The following is an 18,076-nucleotide window of genomic DNA, read 5'->3' as shown; positions in this document are numbered from 1 at the left end:
GGTGGGGAGGGGTGGAGGAGTGGAGAGTTGGGGGCAGGGGAGAGCAGGGCAGGGGCTTGCAACCCAGCTGAGCTTCCCCTCCTGGGGGTCTCACAAACACCTCACACTCACCACCCACCCCTACCCAGTGCCTTCCCCCAGTCCCCCAAAGCTCACCATTCTGGGCCATCCTGGCTAGAAACGCCTCCCAACCCCTCCCATTCCCAACATGATCACGGTTACTTGAACAGGGTGGGGCTGCCCGCCTCACCTCTCAAAAATGTGGGATCACTGCCCAAGTTCCCCCCAAATTCAGCAGACCCTTCAGAACCTCGTAGCGCCTGGAAAGGGATGGATTCAACTCAGCAGCCAGATGTGAACGGATTTTGAAAACTTATGAGAGCCATAAGCAGGACTGTTTCCAAAACCACAGCCTGGGCATTAGACGCCCAGGGCCTCCTAGAGCAGGGACGGCTCCATTCCCTAAGGAATCCTGGCCTGTCTCTAACTTGCCCTGTGACCTTGCCCTCTGTGGGACTTGGTTTCTCCACCTGTGAAGTAAAGGGGGTTAAATCAGGATAGTGGCTCTTTAACTGTGCAAGATCATGGCCCCTTTGAGAATCTAATAAGAGCTTCCGAAACTTGCCCCAGAATACACAAAACTTCACAGCTTTGCATTCTGGGACTCTCTGACCCACCTGCGGAACTTTGAGGGGGCTGTGAACTCTAGGATAAGAACCCCAGTGAGGTCATCTTTGAGAATACATCCTGTGTGACTCTGGGCATGACATTGCCTTCTCTGGGCCTGGCTCCCCTTACTTCTAAAATCCTGACAACAAAATCTGCCAACCCCTGACAACCTGTCCATCACTTTATGGACATGATTTTATTTGACCATCACAACATCAGGGCAGGATAGACATTCTTACCCCCATTTTAAAGCTGGAAAAAGTGAGGCCAGAGAAATAATAGACACAAAGTCACACTACAAAAGATCTGACTTCAAAGTCAATTCCCTTTCCACTCTCCCAAGTTGCCTTTGTGTTCAAAACATCAACGATGGAGCTCCTGCTACTATTATTTCTGGAACACTGAATGCATCCCAGACCCTGTGCTAAGGACTTTACCTTCTCTTATCACTTTTAGCCCAGGAGGCCAGTAGGAGTAGCCCCATTTTACAGAAGAGGAAACCGAGGTACAGAGGCACGAGGTCTTTCATCTAAGGCTGATGGAGCTAGAGTGGCCTCATGTTTTCTGTGCTGAATAATGACCCAGATGACATTGAAATTCTGTGCCCAAACTCGGATTTCAGGATCTAATTTGGTCCCGGTTTGAGGAGGGGGCAGTGTCAAATTTTCTAAAATGTTTGAATTACTTTTAAAATCATTCTGTTTTGTTCACCTCCGGCGCTTACAGTGGCTCACACCAACAGCTGGGAGAGTGTTGCCAAGCTGAGGCCCCATGGGGACAACTTTAATGGAAAGAGAACCATTTGGAAGGGCAGGAGTGCATTAATTGTCAGCATGCCGAGGGATACTGCTGATTATAAATGGGCCCCCTCCCACCCCACACCCCACGTCTGGTTGCACCATTGATTCGCTGAGCAGACCCTTCCTTCGGATGGGAAAGAAGTCTTCTAGTCTCCATCAAAGGCCCAACAGCATCTGATTCAGAGACCGTGAGCTTCAGCCCCTTTCCCAGGGAAGAGAGCAACGACGGCTGGGCCTGGGAAGAGTCCATCTGAAGTGACGAGGCTGGAGCGGGTCACCCAGGCACGTTCTCATCCCAGAAGGGAGCTTGTCTTGGGCCAGAAGGTTCCAGCTCAGGAGCTGGGTGCTGGGCAGCCTCTGGGAAGCCTGGGGCCGGTGCCCCCCTCGCCCAGCCTTGCCCTGTCTTCCTTGCACTGGACTCTAAACCAGAAGCTGTTGGGCATTAGCTCTGAGCCAGGTGGGGAGGTTTGTAGACATGCCACACCCGGTCCTGCCCTCCAGGAGCTGGTGGTCCAGTGGACATTTGTAGACATGCCACACCCGGCATGGGCATTTGTAGACATGCCACACCCGGTCCTGCCCTCCAGGAGCTGGTGGTCCAGTGGACAGCTGGCCAGACGAGCAGCAATTACCCAGTGTGACAAATGCAAGGACTCTGAAGAGGCTCTGGACACAAGGAGGGTCTTGACCTAGCACACGGGTCCCGGAAGGCTTTGGGGAGAGCCATAGCTCAACAGTCTTGCAGGAGTTAAGCAGGTGAAGAGGGTAGGGTGGAGAACAGCCCAGGAGGCCGGGAGGCCCTGGCCCTTGGGGGCAGACCCAGTGGTTCTGGGTGGCCGAGGGGCGGGAGGAGGGAAGCGAAGCTGGGAGCCCACCTTTCTGCCCTCAGTCCTTCCCATGATATGTCTGCTACGCATTCGGCACTAGGCTGACTCGGAGCCTAGAGACCACAGTCCCTGGGCGCAGATAATTCATTCGTTAAGTTCCATGTGTGATGGGTGCTGTGAAGGGAATTGTTAGAGGCAGAGCAGCAGTTCAGGGGGCAAGTTCAGACAGCACAGTCAGAGGCAGCCTCTGCAAGGTGGGAGCTGACACCTGGGCAGGGAGGGGAGGAGAGGGGAGGGGAGAACCTGGGCAGGGCTGGAAGGAAATGGGTGTCGGGCGAGGCGGGGACCCCCACCACCCGAGGAGCAAAAACCTCAGGGCATCCCGGAAGTGCTTCCAGCCCAAGCCCGGTGGGAGGGGGAGCCCGGACCTGTGAGGTCACCCCGAGGACTTCCGATTTCAGATTTTATCCCTGCAAAGGGGCGCCACAGGAGAGTTTCCTTGTTTTATTTTATTCACATCTGCTCTGTTCTTTTTTCCCTCTTTTACTGGCTTTTTATTGAGTGTTCCCACTCCTGGCCTATGAGCTATACTTTTTTGTGATATTTTTAATTATTGCTCTATAGTTTACAGCACACAGAAAGCTTAACACGATCTTCAAATAATATTATACAACTTTGTGTGTAGTGTAACATGCTTTTTCCTCCTTCCTTTGTACTATGTCTCTATATATACATATATATATATCCTCCATAATACATGGTTATTATTTTTCTTTTAAACTGGCCATTATCTTTTTTTTTTTTTTCCTTTGCGGTACGCGCGCCTCTCGCTGTTGTGGCCTCTCCCATTGCGGGACGCGCAGGCTCAGCGGCCATGGCTCACGGGCCTAGTGGCTCTGCGGCATGTGGGATCTTCCGGAACCAGGGCATGAACCCGTGCCCCTGGATCGGCAGGCGGACTCTCAACCACTGTGCCACCAGGGAAGCCCCCTCCCAATCACTCTTTTCATCTTGTAAAACTGAAACTGTACCCATTAACGCTAACTCTCCATTCTCCCCTCCCCCCAGGATACCTGCATCCACCATTCTGCTTTCTCTAGGAATCTGACTACCCTAAGTTCCTCACATAAGTGGAATCACAGAGTATTTGTCTTTTTGTGACTGGCTTATTTCACTTAGCATAATGTCCTCAAGATTCATCCATGTTGTAGCATATGAGAGAATTTCCTTTTTAAGGCTGAAAAATATTCCCTTTTATGTATGTGGCCCCTTTTGCTTATCTGTTCATCCATCAGTGGACACTTGGGTTGTTTCTACATTTTAGCTCTTGTGCATATTGCTGCAATGAACCTGGATGTACAAATATCTCTTCAAGACCCTGATTTCAATACTTCGGGATATATATTCAGAAGTGGAATTGCCGCATCATACGATCATTCTATTTTTCATCTTCTGAGGAACAGTCCTACGGTTTTCCACAGCAGCTCTACCATTGTACATCCTCACCAACAGTGCACAAGGGTTCCAATTTCCTCACCTCCTTGCCGACACTTGTTTTCTGGGTTTTTGATAGTAGCCATCCTAATGGGCATGGAGTGGTATTTTATCACAGTTTTGATTTGCATTTCCCTCACGATTAGTGATATTGAGCATCTTTTCATGGGCCTATTAGCCATTCTTTTTTTTTTAATTTTTTTAAAATTTATTTATTTTTTTAACATCTTTATTGGGGTATAATTGCTTTACAATAGTGTGTTAGTTTCTGCTTTATAACAAAGTGAATCAGTTATACATGTACATATGTTCCCATATCTCTTCCCTCTTGCGTCTCCCTCCCTCCCACCCTCCGTCCCACCCTCCCTATCCCACCCCTCCAGGCGGTCACAAAGCACCGAGCTGATCTCCCTGTGCTATGCCTATTAGCCATTCTTACGTCTTCTTTGGAGAAATGTTTATTCAAGTCCTTTGCCCATTTCTGAATCGGGTTGTTTGTCTGTTTTGTTGAGTTTTAGGAGTTCTCTTTATTCTTTTGTGTAGTCCAAATTTCCATGTGGTTATTATTTTCTTTCCTCTCGAAGAAATTCCTTTGACATTTCTTGTAGTTCTTTCCTCTGATGATGAATTCTTTCAATTTTGCTTGTTTAAAAAAGTCTCTGTTTCCTCCCTCATTTTTAAAGACTTTATTTTTTAGAGCAGTTTTAGTTTCACAGCAAAACTGAGGGGAAGCTACAGAGATTTCCCGTAAACCGCCTGCCCTCACATGTGCATTGCCTCCCATTATCAACATCGCCCTCCAGATGGAATATCTGTTTCAGCTGAACCTACAGTGACACATCATTGTTACCCAAAGTCCATAGTTTACATTAGGGTTCACTCTTGGTGCTGTACGTTCTATGGATTTGGACAAACATATAATGGAGTGCGTCCATCATTACAGTACCATACTGAATAGTTTCACCGCCCTAAAAATCCTCTGTGCTCTACCTTTTCACCCCTCCCTCTCCTCCAAACCCTGGAAACCACTGGTCTTTTTGCTGTCTCCGTAGTTTTGCCTTTTCCAGGATGTCATATAGTTGAAATCATACAGTATGTAGCCTTTTCATATTGGCTTCTTTCACTTAGTAATATGCACTGAAGATTCCTCTAAGAGGGGGTTTTAAGTAGAAGAGTGACATGATCTGATGGATGTATTTAAAAGCTGCCATCTGGCAGCCACGGGGAAAGTGGATTAGAAGGGGCAAGGGGTGGGGGGGGCAGTCAGGAGGCAGCTGCAGAAATCTATGCCAGAGGTGGCCATGGCTTGACCCCAGATAACGAAACAAGGGGACGGACACACTGACCAGAGTGATTGATAGATGGACAGAGTGAGGGAGGGGAGAGGCGGGGCAAGTGAGGATGGGGAGATGGGAGAGAGGACCGGCATTTCATTTGGAGCCTGTTAAATTTGAGATGCCCGTGCCAGGAGGAGAGGTCAAGAGGGCAGCTGGTTAGAATCCGGGGCTCAGAAGAGGCGAGTGAGGAGAGGTGTGAACTTGCAAGTCCCTGTTAACAGATGTGATCCAGAGCCCTGGAAATGGAGCTCAGCCCCAGACGGGAGAGTGTAGGGGTGGTGAAGGGAAGGGTGAATGGGAGATGTGCCCATTGTAAGGCCGCATCTACCCAGCACGGAGCTAAGCAGCTGCTCAATACACATCCTTGGAGCGGAGGAAGAAAACTAGGAGCCATCGAGGACACCAGCAGGAGGGGAGGGGCGTGATCTGCTATCTCCATCCTAGGGAAAGGCCTGGAGGGGCCCCAGAGGCAGGGAGACCAGTTAGAAGACGAAGTCCGAGGGGAGACGACGGTGCGCAGAGTGAGCGGTGGAGAGTAGAAAGGAGGAAGCGGAGTCAGAGGAGGTTGAAAACCCCACCCAGGTCTCCAGCTTGGCCGGTAGGGTGCTCTACTCACAGCCTCCATGCCACCCCAGCTGGGGAGTGGGTGAGGGGTGCTCCCCCTGCCGGCCCAGATCCCAGGCCTGGGGAGGAGGGCGGCGTCACTCCGTAAGCCCATTTTTTCTCTTTCGCATCAGGATCCCTTTTTGGTCGGTCCCCCGAGGCTCCCACTTCAGCAGTGCAGCTCCCTACCCGGCATCACCTCCGTCCGGTCGTTTCTCAAAGTTCCTCCGCAGGTGGGAGGCGCCGTCCTCATTCATTCTGCGAGGCTGCCACCCTGTGGCGAGAAGGGGAATGACATCTGAGGGGACCACACTTTTATCCTTTTGAGACGTATTCGTTGTGCGCCTACTACGTGCGCATGCGCGTGGCACTGGGTGAAGTTCTGGGTGGGATACAGAAAATCTGAGATACGGCGGTGAGGAGAGAGGACTTGGAATACGCAAAACGTAGGGTTTATTTCTGATTCCAAGACGTGTTGCTGTGTGACTCTGGGTGGAGGGGGGGCCGGGGTCCCCAGAGGTGCTGCCTACTGCTGCATTCGTCCCTGCGGCTCTGTCAATGTCCCTTTCCACTCTCAGTGTGTCTGAACGTGGTCTCTTCTTTTGTTCCTTCTGCCTGTCTGCTGATCCCTTTTTTGTTCTCTGGGGCTTGCTCTCTGTTTCTGTCTCTCCCTCTGTCTCTGTCTCTCCCTCTGTCTCTGTCTCTCTGTGTCTGTCTGCCTCTCTCTCTGTCTATTTCTCTCTGTCTCCTCTGTGTCTGTGTCTCTCTCCTATGTCTCTGTCCCCCTCTCCCTGTGTCTCTCCCTGTCTCCTCCTCTCTCCCCTCCATCCACCTCTCCCCACCTCTGCCCTCTGTCTTTCTTCCTCTCTGTCTCTCCACTCCATCCCTGTTCATTTCTATGTCTGTGTCCCCTCCCCGCCATTGTTTTGCTTCTCATTCTTCATCTCTGCTCATCTCTGCCCCATTTCTCCCTGTCCCTCTGTTTCTGCCACCTTTCCCCACCCATCCCTCTCTCCGGCTGTGTCTCTCCCCACCAGCCTGTCCAAAGCCGCTGACCTGGACCATCACTGGGTGGCCAAGGCCTGGCTGAATGACATCGGCCTGTCCCAGTACTCCCAGGCCTTCCAAAACCACCTGGTGGATGGGCGGATGCTGAACTCCCTGATGAAGCGGGACCTGGAGAAGCACCTGAATGTGTCCAAGAAGTTCCACCAGATCAGCATCCTCCTGGGAATCGAGCTGCTGTACCAAGTGAACTTCAGCAGGGAGGTGAGAAGCGGGGCGGGGGGGCACCTTCCACAGCCCCGCTTTCCTCTCCGCATCCACTGTCTGTCCATCCAACCACCTGTTCATCTGCCCACCCATCTATCTATCCGTCCATCCATCCTTCTACCTGTCCATCCGTCCATGCACCCCTCCATCCCTTCCTCTCTCCCTCCCTCCTTTAAACAATTGCTTATTAGGGATGGGCCAGACCCTGTGCTCAATTCAGGGGAAACGGGAAACACTCATCCTCCAAGAACTCACTGCTTATCAGGGGAAACCACAGAGAAGCTTGTGGTCACAACATCATGGAAGGTTGTCCCAATGAGAGAAGCCCAGGGTTTTCTGAAAACCCAAAGGAGAAGCTTCCAGAGGGATCAGAGAAGCCCTCCCAGAGGTAGTGACACCTAAAGTGAGACCAGAAGGAGGAATTTCAGGGATCAGTCAATAGAAGGTATGAGGGGGAAAGCAGCCCAGAGAGGAAACAGCCTAGACTGAGGCCCAGAGGACAGATCTGTGGCAGCAGAGGATCTGAGAGTCCTGTGTGGTTCCCATGCAGGGTTTGAGGTGGGAGGGTGAACGGGAGTGCAGACAGGTAGCTGGCGGACTGTAGGGCATATAGAGTTTGGACTCTGAGTGCCCCCTCTTCTGAGTGCTGCCAAGCCAGAGAGCCCAGGGCATCTACTTCAGCTCCTCCGAGGCCTACCGGCACCTCTCCCCAAATAGTCCCCCGAGGGAGGGGCCCCAGGCTGCTGGGGTCTGTGGGGCTGAGTGCAGAGGGCTTACTTTTCTTAGAGCACCGTCAGAGCACAAGCAATTCAGGGGTGGGAGGAGAGGGACAGAAGAGGGGTCTTCACGGCCTTCTCAAACACCCAACGCAGAGCCCCGGGCACAGGAAGTGATGAGGACACAGGCCCCGCCCCCAGGAGCCCCAGTCTGGTACAGGAGGTGACGAGTGGGCCGATCATGGCGGTAAAGTGTGGAAATGGGTGGCTTCATCTGGGGACGTCCCTCCACAAACACGCATCGAGCACCTGCTCCAAGTCAGGTGAGCAGGGGGCTGGGATGCACGTCCAGGCAGCCGCCGTGGGTCCCAGGCAGCCCCAGCCTCCAGATGCAGGCGGCTCTGCCTCCAGGCTCCTTCACCCCGGAAGTGGGCTTCTCCCCATTTTCCAGAATGAAAGGATCGACGTGGCCAGAGCAGCCGTGGATGGCCTGGCCAGGAGCCTCACATCAGCATGCTGAGGTCCCTGCCAGCACCGTGGACCCTCATCCCCCCGGCTGACCCACCCTCCCCACCCCAACAGGCCCTCCAGGAGCGCCGGGCTCGCTGCGAGACGCAGAACATAGACCCCGTGGTCTGGACCAACCAGCGGGTGCTCAAGTGGGTGCGAGATATTGACCTGAAGGTGAGGGGAGATGGCGGGGCTGGGGGTGACTCTTGGGCAAATCCCATGCACGTCTGTGTGTGTGCAAATCAGTCTCCATTTTTGCGTGGGCTGATGCATCGTCACCCAGGCTGGCAAGAATAACCTGCCTCCTGTCAGTCAAGAGGAGGGAACTATTCCCCGCTCCTGCCATCCCCCCAGCAGCACCCCGATCTCATGGAGGGGGAGGGAATGCTGAGCCATTCTCGCTCTCTGAAGCCAGGGTGGGATTGAATCCACACCCATCTTCTCCCTCAACAAGCATTTGTGGGCTGCCTGCCTTGGTCTGGGTATGTCACTGACAAAATAGTCCAGTCGCTGCTCTCATGGCCCTAAAAGAGTGGGGTGGGGTTCCCTCTCAGTATTAAATGAACTGGTCCCCGGAGGTCAAGCCCTTGCTGTTGGGGCCACATCCCCAGTGGAGGTGGGGCCCCCTCAGGCCAGCAGGGTGGCTCACCGGCCTCGTGTCCTGCCCTCAGGAGTACGCAGACAACCTGACCAACAGTGGTGTCCACGGCGCCGTGCTGGTGCTGGAACCCACGTTCAACGCTGAGGCCATGGCCACGGCCCTGGGCATCCCCAGCGGGAAGCACATTCTCCGGAGGCACCTGGCGGAGGAGATGAGTGCCGTCTTCCACCCGGCCAAGTGAGTGTGGGCTGCTGGCTGCAGCTCGCAGCTTTTGCAAGCGGATGGTCCCGGCCCCCCCTTCCTGGATCCCACCTGTTCCTTTGCAACACAGCGGTCTCCTTTGGCAGATCCAGAAACTGAGGCTCAGAGAAATGCAGTGCTTTGGCCTGAACGTCATAGAGTAGAAAGAGATAGAGGAGCAGTCAGGTTTTGAATAAAGTGTGTGGTTAAAACGGGCATTTAGAGAAGGGAGAGTGACCAGCGTGTATGAGGAAGGCCATGTGAGGGTGGGGTTTGAGCTGGGGAGGATTCACACTGGCCTAAGAGGTTGAGATGGCTGTTCCAGGCAGGGCTGACTACGGGGACGAAGGTTTGGAGACAGGGATGGGCGTCTTAGTGGTTTTTACCATCTAGGTGAGCAGACCATGTTGGCCCACCTACCCCAGGCTCCTCATCTGAAAAGTGGCCAGAGAATAAACACATGAACAGATGAACTCCCAATGCACTCTCTCCTTGTACAACGATTGTGGTTAGGGTTAGATGACCATTTATTGAGCACATGCCATGGGCACTAATTCTATCCACATGACGATGCTAAGAAATGTTTCACTGTCCCTCCTTTATAGATGGAGAAAATTGTTTGAAGGAGCCAAGGTACGTGCCTAAGGTCAAACAGCTAGTAAATGGCAGAGCCCGGATTTGTCCTTTATTCTATTAATGTGATATATTATGCAATTGATTTTCAGAGGTTGAACCAACCTTGCATTCCTAGGGAAAATCCCAGTTGGTCGTGGTGTATAATCTTTTTATATGTTGCTGGATTAGGTTTGCTAGTATTTTGTTGAGGAATTTTGCATCAGTATTTACAAGGGATATTGGTCTGTAGTTTTCTTTTCTTGTGATATTTTTGTCTGGTTTTGGTATCAGAGTAAAATTGGTCTCATAGAATGAGTTGGGAAGTTTTCCCTCATCTTCTGTTTTTGGGAAGAGTTTGTGAAGGATTGCTGTTCATTATTCTTTAAACATTTGGTAGAATTCACCAGTGAAGCCATCTGGTCCTGGGTTTTTCTTTGTGGGAAGTTTATTATTATTGTTATTATTATTACTAATCCAAACTCTTTACTCATTGTAGGTCTATTTAGATTTTCTGTTTCTTCTTGAGTCAGTTTCAGTAGTTTATATCTTTTTTTAGGTTCTTACTTTTTAAAAAAATTTTTGAATTGCAGTATAGTTGATTTACAATATCGAGTTAGTTTCAGGTGTACACCACAGCAATTCATTTCTATACATATATACACATATATGTGTGTGTGTATATCTATATCTATATGTTCATTCTTTTTCAGATTCTTTTCCCTTATAGATTATTATAAAATATTGAGTACAGTTCCCTGTGCTATACAGTAGGTCCTTGTTGGTTATCTATTTTATGTATAGTAGTGTGTATAGTTTATATCTTTCTAAGAATTTGTCCATTTCATCTAAGTTAGCTATTTTGTTAGCATACAATTGATCATATAATCATTTCCTTGTAATCCCTCTTATTTATGTAGATTTATCCCCTCTTTCATCCCTAGTTTTACTAATTTGAGTCATTGCCCTGTTTAACTCTTGGTCAGTCTAGCTAACAGTCAGCTCATTTTGTTAACAGATTTGAACCTGAGGCTCTCTGTGTCAGGCTCAACCCCCAAACTATATGGGGCCTCAGGGAACAGCTGAGCCACACCCCATGTTATGCAGGTGGGAGAAAATTGTGCATCTGTCGCAGGGTCCAGGTGCCCTGGACTGCCCTCGCCTGTTGGCAGGCTGATACCCAAGCAGTTCTCATAGACCCTGCAGCTGAATCATCGGTGCTCTGGTAACATGCAGATACCTCATCCCCAACTCAGACCTACAGGACCAGAATTTGCTGGCAGAGCCCGGGAATCTACATTTTCATGCATTTTATGCAAGCTGAGGTGGTTTTGACAAGAACCCTATTCCATGAGCCATGAATCAACAGGTGCAGGAAAAAGGCTTTTCTTCTCAGAATTTTCCACCTTCCTTTACCTCCCTTCTGGAGCCATGTGATCTGTAACAGTCTTAAGATCTTCCGAGCCCTGGAGGGGCAGCTCTAGCTAAACATTAGCCAGCGTGAATAACATTTGTGTGACTGATTAAACCCTTGACCCCCCATGAGGTGGGAGGTATGTTGACGACTGTCTAGGATTAGTGGGTGAGCACTAGGGATGTTTCAACGGGGCACAAATAGCGTGGGTTCTTAGGTCGTTGGGAGGTCAGAGACTCCTTCAGGAACCAGATGAAAGCAGTCCTCCTGATGTCAGGACAAGGAAGAAGGAAATGGACTCAGTCCAGCCTCCTCATTTTACCTCTGAGGCTGCTCAGCCAGGGAACCAAGAGGCAATGCCAGTACCAGACCCCAGACCCGTCTCCCTGTTCGGACGTTTTCCCTTGATGCTGTTTTTTTCCACATGTTGGTCATAGCTTATGAATCAAGGTCTCCACGTGGGATGTGGGATTTTGGAACCTCGCGGCCTGTTGCTGGACCCTGCCATGGGCCAGGGGATCAGACTTTCAGTTAGCTGGGGAAAGACAGAACTCCATGAGTTTCTAAGGAATTTTACAGCCCACTGCTGTTGGTACAAGAGTCCCCAGCTAAGCCAAACGCCAGGGAGACAGTGATCCCCAGGCAGGTGGTGAGATGCTTGGGAAGGTCTGATGGGTTTATATTAACCAAGATCTTCGGGCTTTGCCCAGGACAGCTCTGCAGTGGTCTAGGTATCTCATCCTGTCTACTGCCTTCTCGCTCCTTTTCCTTCTCTGTTGCTGATTTCAGCTTTCCAGAAAGAGAAAGGGCAGGGCAGGTCTTTTGGGGTGAGTCCTCCCAGAATGCTTAGATCGGGTGGAGAGATTCCAGTTTGAGGAAGCATCCCGAACCATCGAAATAGACTTGAGAAGCCAACCCTGGGACTGAATCCCAGGCCGGGTGAAACAGAGTGATGGTCATAACAGCAGCCCTTCACACTGATATCATATGTCATCGTCAGCAAAGTGCTGTCACATCCCTTGTTTCATTTTCTCCTCCTCCCTGTGAAGGAAGCTGAGTGAGAAGGAATCGTTGCCTCCTTTTACGGATAAGGTGACAGGCTTCAGAGAGGTGCTGTGACCTGCTCAAGACTAGATGGGAGTTCGTGGCAGTGCTGGAATCTACCAGCAGGGACTCCTGTGACCCTCCACCACACCAGGAAGCTTGGAGGTGGGGGCTGATGAGCACCTGGTTCCACTCTCCAGGAGACGTGACCCCTGATCACATCTGTGATCCCACGTCACCCGGTAGATGTGATGCCTGTAGTCACAGGGGGGCAGTCAGCTCAGAGCATCTTGGGAGATTATAGTCCCCATGTATTAATGGCCCGTGACCAGGAAGTCAGGGAACATCAGTACGCAGCCCAACTCTAGGAAAGGCACATTTACCAAGAGTTTATAGGTTCCAGTATGACATCATGTTCTCCAGCCTCCTCTCATTGCCATGACAACCATATGACCAAAGAGACTGAGGCGGGGCACTTTCTGACATCATCTTGTGATGTCTGCTTTGACACACACTGACTTCTTGCTTCTCCCTGTAAACCCCGGTCTAGCATCAACTCTGTCATAGGACCGTGCGTTAAAGATCCAGAGAAATAAATCCGTGGACCAAAAGGATGCAGGGAGTGGCCAAGCCGTTCCAAAGCATCACAGGAGCCAAAAAAAAAAAGCCTTAATGAAAATGTGTGACCGTCTCCAGCACTTGCCTGAAGGACGGTGTATCCTGTCACTAACAGAGGGTCAGGCACAAGGCGGATTCAGCCTGTAGTTCACTTAGATTCTCTCTGAATGTTAGGCCTGAGAAGAGTCCCCTTTAGGCCTCGGAAGCATCAGGCAAACATTGCATCTCTCTTGTAAATACTCCTCCCCATCCTGTGGCCTTGTGACCCATGGCCCCAAAGTGCCCCTTTTTGTTTCCAAGGATGCAAGAGTCAGCCGGCATCTCCCTCCTTTCCCTCCTCCTTCCCCCTCCAGACACAGTTATAAGGTGGGGTTATCAAGCTACCATAACCATTTGCTAAGCTCTGCCATGGGCCAGGCTCAGAACCTAGCACGTTGTTGCCACCTTCTACAGGTGGGTGCGTGAGCCCCATTTCACAGATGAGAAAACTGAGGTACAGCAAGGCTGCATATCTTGCCTGGGGCCATAAGCTTGTAAGCTGAGGAGCTGGGATTCAAAGCATCGTGCTTTGCTGCTTCCCTAAAGGGCAGAAAGAGTGGCCAGAACAACAGGGGAACTGTGTCGAGCAGTGGTCTTATCTCCCTAGGCCCCTCCCAGGGGACCTTTGAGCCTCCAACCCGAAGTATAAACAGTGAGACAAAGTGAACGTGGAGCCTGACCCAGAGACGCCCACGATAACTAACAGTTCATGTCCCCTGACCTCACAGGAACGCTGGAGCATCTCAGTGAAGCAGTTTCCTCTTGAGTTGGTTCCATGGGGCTCCCCTTTCTGTCACTTTGCTCCAGTGTTCTCATTAGCATTTCAGCAGGGAAGAGCAATTCCATTATGAACTCAAATAGACTCAACCCTCGAGCACACAGAATAAGAGGCCTTGTCACAGCTCTACCTCCTTGGCTGGCAGGCTACCCAGGTCTGAGAGATCCAGGCAGCAGACAAGGGGGAGTATTCCTGGGCCCCCTGGCAGGTCACCTGAGCCAGGTGGGGGAAGGGGCACATTGAGATTTTCAGGCACCCACAAGAAGGTGATGTTTCATAATATTCTGCCTCACCCCACCCCCAAAGGATCACTGAGCTGTGAGCCCAGAGACCAGGCCCTGGGGCGGTGTAGTCCATGGAATCGCGGTCCTATGTAAGGAGGGGGCACAGCAGGGCCTTTGGGGGCTGAATTCTGGCTCCTCTTCCATCATCTGTGGTTTTAGCAAGAAACTGGAGCCTCGGTTCCCTCATCTTGAAACGCAGACAATCACTCCTCTTCCCCAGGGCTTCGGGAGGGTTCAAGGAGCTGACTCAGGGGAAGGACCTGGCGTCATGCCTGGAACACAGTAGGCGGCCAATTAATACTCTGTCCTCCCCCACTTCACTCAGCTCCACCAAAGCATCTTGCACCTCACGGCCTCGTAAACCTTCATTTAATTGGGTGAGACTCAGCCCTCAGGCCAGCCCCGCTGACAGAGGCTGATTCCCACCCCGCCACCTTCCTTCCTGCACACGATGCCTTTTTAGTGCCCGGACACCCTGTACATTGACTCAGGAAATGAGTCAACAGAGATGCCCTATCTTCCAGAAACTTCCCTCATTAAAACTTATCCTTCCAGCATTCCACTCCCTCAGGGTCTGACAAAGGAAGTAGAAATATTCAATTAGCCATTTCAAGTCTCCAAAGACCGTAACCTTGCGCTCGGCCTATTTGCATTTTCGTGACTTTTAATCCGCAGGAGGAACAATACGGTTTTCGCCACGGAGGAAAAAGCTAGAAGGGAAGGTGTTTTGGCACAGTGGTGGCAGGAGCTGCCCTGTGCTCCTCTGTCTACACCACAAAGGCAGCCACTTTCTGCTCAGGGGTTGGTTTGTTAAGACCAGAACTGCGTACTGGGCTCTATCGTACAGATGAGGAAACGGAGGCCCAGCAAGGGAATCAGCTCACATGAGGGCACAGCTAGGGGATGGTTGAGCAGGGACTGAAGCCAGGTCTGTACCCCTCAACCCCAGTGTCGATCACAGCAACTGCTCATGCTATGCCAGCCCCTACTCAGCATTTTATATGTGTCCTCTCATTCAATCCTCCAATGACCTTATAAGAGAAATGTTGATATTAACCCCACTCCACATTCTGTCTCCTCCTCTGGGTCCTACGCTGACCCCCAAGGTGGGAAAAACACGGTCTAGATCTTGCTTCTAGAGAACCAAGTTCAAGTTCTATCCCTGCCACTGTGTGTCTTGTGTATCCTTGGATGAGACACACATCCCCTCTGGACTTCCATCGCTTTTTCAGTGAAAAACAAAAGAAGGGGCTCTGGAGTTCTCCCAAGTTCATCAGACAGCTGATGTTCATGACTCAGGGGGGTTTCATGCACTTCCCACAAGACGGCAAACACAGCTGGCTGCATGAGTTTAGATTTTCATGGCTTCTGCACTTAGGACAGCTTCCCCACGAGACCCAGGGCATTCCATCCCCAGATGGAGGAGAGAGGGAGGTCATCAATGAAGACCTCAGTTCCTGACCCACCGCAGAGCAAGAGCCTCCCTGTGACGAGGATGCCCTGGCACCGGGGGACCTGAGAACTCACCTTCACCTGCCGCCCAGCAGCCAGTGCGGTCCCCTGCCCAGCACCCTCCCCTCCCTTGAACTTCCTCTGCAGAACTTGCCCCAAAAGAAGCAGAGCTTCTCGAAGGCAGCTTCAAAGCTATTAGAAGGTTCATTTCTCTTCATGAGTCCACCTCCGTGGTGGCCTGAGCCGAGGCTCACAGCTCCTGACCGCCCGTCAGCCAGAGCCAGTTCCTCTGTAATATGTTTTTACTGTTAATATGACTCATTATCATCATAGCCACTTACTGGATTCCAGCTAAGCTCCAAAGCACACTTTAACTAACCCTCGCGATCACTTCATGAAGTTGGCTCTAATACGATCCCCACCTGGCAGATAGAGAAACCCAGCTTTCGAGAAATGAAGTGACACGCTCGAGGTCACGAAGCCAGTGGAGAGTCGAGCCAGGATTTCAACGCCACTGAAGCCCCAAGGAAGATGCTGGACACCAGCGTCTTGGGATTGCTGAGGTTGACAGGGAAGGTACAGAAGGCTCTGCCCATGCTGGGGCCAGCCCTGCAGGCAGAGAAAGACGGGAGTCCAAGAGACACACTGGTTTGCCCAAAATCTAAAAGAGAAGGAAGGCAGGTGGGAGGACGAAGTTCGGAAGTCCTGGCTCTGAACCAGTTTCTCGCCCCAACTCCATACTCCATACGCACCAGCACTAAGATTCTAACACAGGCGCTGGCCAACTTCTTCCATACAAGGCCAGATAGTGAAGATGTTAGCACTCGAGAGCCAGGTGGTCTGTGTCCAAGTAGTAAGAAAGCAGCCATAGACAACGTGCAAACCAAGGGACTGGGTTCCAATAAAACTTTATTTACAAAATCAGTCAGCTAGCTGCATTCGGCCCACAGGCTGTAGTTTGCCAAGTCCAATTCTAACAGAAACCTTTGATGCTTTTGTACAAGGAAGGGAGTGATGGGGGTAACAAGTCAGTGGGGGACCCAGATTCCCAATGCAGAGTGGGGGAAACTTTCTTGATGTTTCTCCAGTCACACCTAATGAGCTGACATGGGGGGCTTCTCCCATCAAGTCTCCCCTCTCCTGACAGGGTTTGCAGGACACTGGGGGCTTAAGAGAGACTTTGGGGTCTCTGAGACCGGGGTTCAGATCTTGCCGCTTCAAGCTGTGTGATCCTGGGCAGGTTGCTTGACCTCTCTGTGCCCCCTTTCCTCATCGGCAGCGAGAGATGGCAGCCTGGCCTCTAGGTGTGCTGTGAGGATTGTGTTTGTAAAGTGCTTAGCACGGTGGTGGCGCATAGGAGATACTCAGTACACCGCAGTTGCGGTCACTGTTCCTGGAGTGAGTGAGTATCTGTGTCTCTGGGTGGCAGTAGCTGACACACACCCCCGGCTGCCGCAGCCCTGCTGACTTGCACTGGGTCTCTCCTCAGCTCCACAGGCATCCGGGAGGCTGAGCGATTTGGAACGCCCCCGGGGAGGGCCTCCAGCATCACCCGGGCGGGGAAGGAGGAGAACAGCGGTGGGATCAAGTACAAGACTGGCCGGGTAGGTCGCTCCATGTGTTTACCTGGGGGTCCCCCAGCCTGGGAAAGAAAGGTCTTTGTCTGGAGGGGGGCCGATGGGCCAGGTCACAGATGCAGCTGGGAGAGAGGCCCTGGAAGCCACCCTCAAGGGACCTGCATGATGGTTAAGACACACTCAGCCTTGTGGGGTCTTTGTCACTGTATCTCGAAGTGCAGGTCTCACCTGCCTGCATCAGACTCGCCTGGGTGGATGCTTAACATACAGCTTCTGGGACCCACCTGGGGCCTCCTGACTCAAGGGCCTCGGGGGCAAGGGGAACCCCGCATGCCGCAAGGCTGCCCAGAGGGTTCCAACACACCCTAAACTCTAAGGGCCACTGACTTAGATTCTGAACTCCAATGGCCTGACCAAGAGCAGCGGGTGAGCCTCTGGTGCGTAAGAACATGTGTAGTTGGGTCTGATCGTGTGGACTCAGGGTGACACAGATTCCTAAACGGAGGTGTATAGACACAGACGACAGAAGCGGATAATCCAAAATTCTTCCATTTATTCAGCGGACAGTTTCGGGTACTAAGGGCATCCCAGGCACGTCCTGAGTGTGGGAGATAAACATGAATAAATGACCACCCTCACCATTAAGATGCTCTCAGTCTAGACTGTGCATTCCCACTGGGGGTGCTGTCACCCCGAAGGGGTCAAAATGGGTTCGGCTCAGGGAGGGCACAAAAACCCTTACTCGTTTTATTTATAAAGCACAGCTATACACATGGCACATAAACAGTGCACAGTATACCTGTGGCATGAAAATTTCATAGTGGGAGTGTGATTAGGGAAAAAATGTCTAAAAAGCCTTCTTTTAAGGGGGGGCAGTATTGAAAGAAAGGTTGAGAAACACACTGGTCCAGAAAGAAAGGCGGTCAAATCAATAAATCATCACAAAGCACTGCCGTGACTACCCTAAGAGAGAACTATTTACTGAGGGGCCACCGTGTCTGATAATTATAGCTACTGTCTCCCAGCACCTTGCTGTGTGCTTCCCAGAAGGATTTCTACTCTTTGCAACAACTCTGGGAGAAAGGAATTATTAGACCCATCTTGTAGCTAAGAAAACTGAGGCTCAGAGGGGACAGGTGACTTGTCCAAGGTCACACAGCTGGGAAATGGCAGAGCAGGGATCCAAACC

At 51.4% G+C, this 18,076-nt stretch overlaps 1 protein-coding gene across 2 annotated transcripts in view; it reads left to right on the top strand.

Moving 5' to 3' along the window:
- The window catches only part of KAZN (kazrin, periplakin interacting protein), a 1,131,324-nt gene that overhangs the window by 1,109,133 nt on the left and 4,115 nt on the right, over positions 1–18,076 (top strand). Inside the window, exons 13-16 of one of the 2 annotated variants that reach the window (XM_060141382.1) lie at positions 6,768–6,999; positions 8,301–8,402; positions 8,900–9,066; positions 16,800–16,914. In XM_060141382.1, the coding sequence (XP_059997365.1) occupies positions 6,768–6,999; positions 8,301–8,402; positions 8,900–9,066; positions 16,800–16,914 (616 nt within the window). Of the gene's footprint in view, positions 1–1,395; positions 1,838–6,767; positions 7,000–8,300; positions 8,403–8,899; positions 9,067–16,799; positions 16,915–18,076 lie in introns of those variants that run through there. The other variant, XM_060141383.1, reaches the window with a different exon arrangement.

The sequence above is a fragment of the Lagenorhynchus albirostris genome, chromosome 2 (genome assembly GCF_949774975.1).
Source record: "Lagenorhynchus albirostris chromosome 2, mLagAlb1.1, whole genome shotgun sequence".
NCBI lineage: Eukaryota > Metazoa > Chordata > Mammalia > Artiodactyla > Delphinidae > Lagenorhynchus > Lagenorhynchus albirostris.
This window is presented reverse-complemented; position numbering and strand designations above follow the sequence as displayed.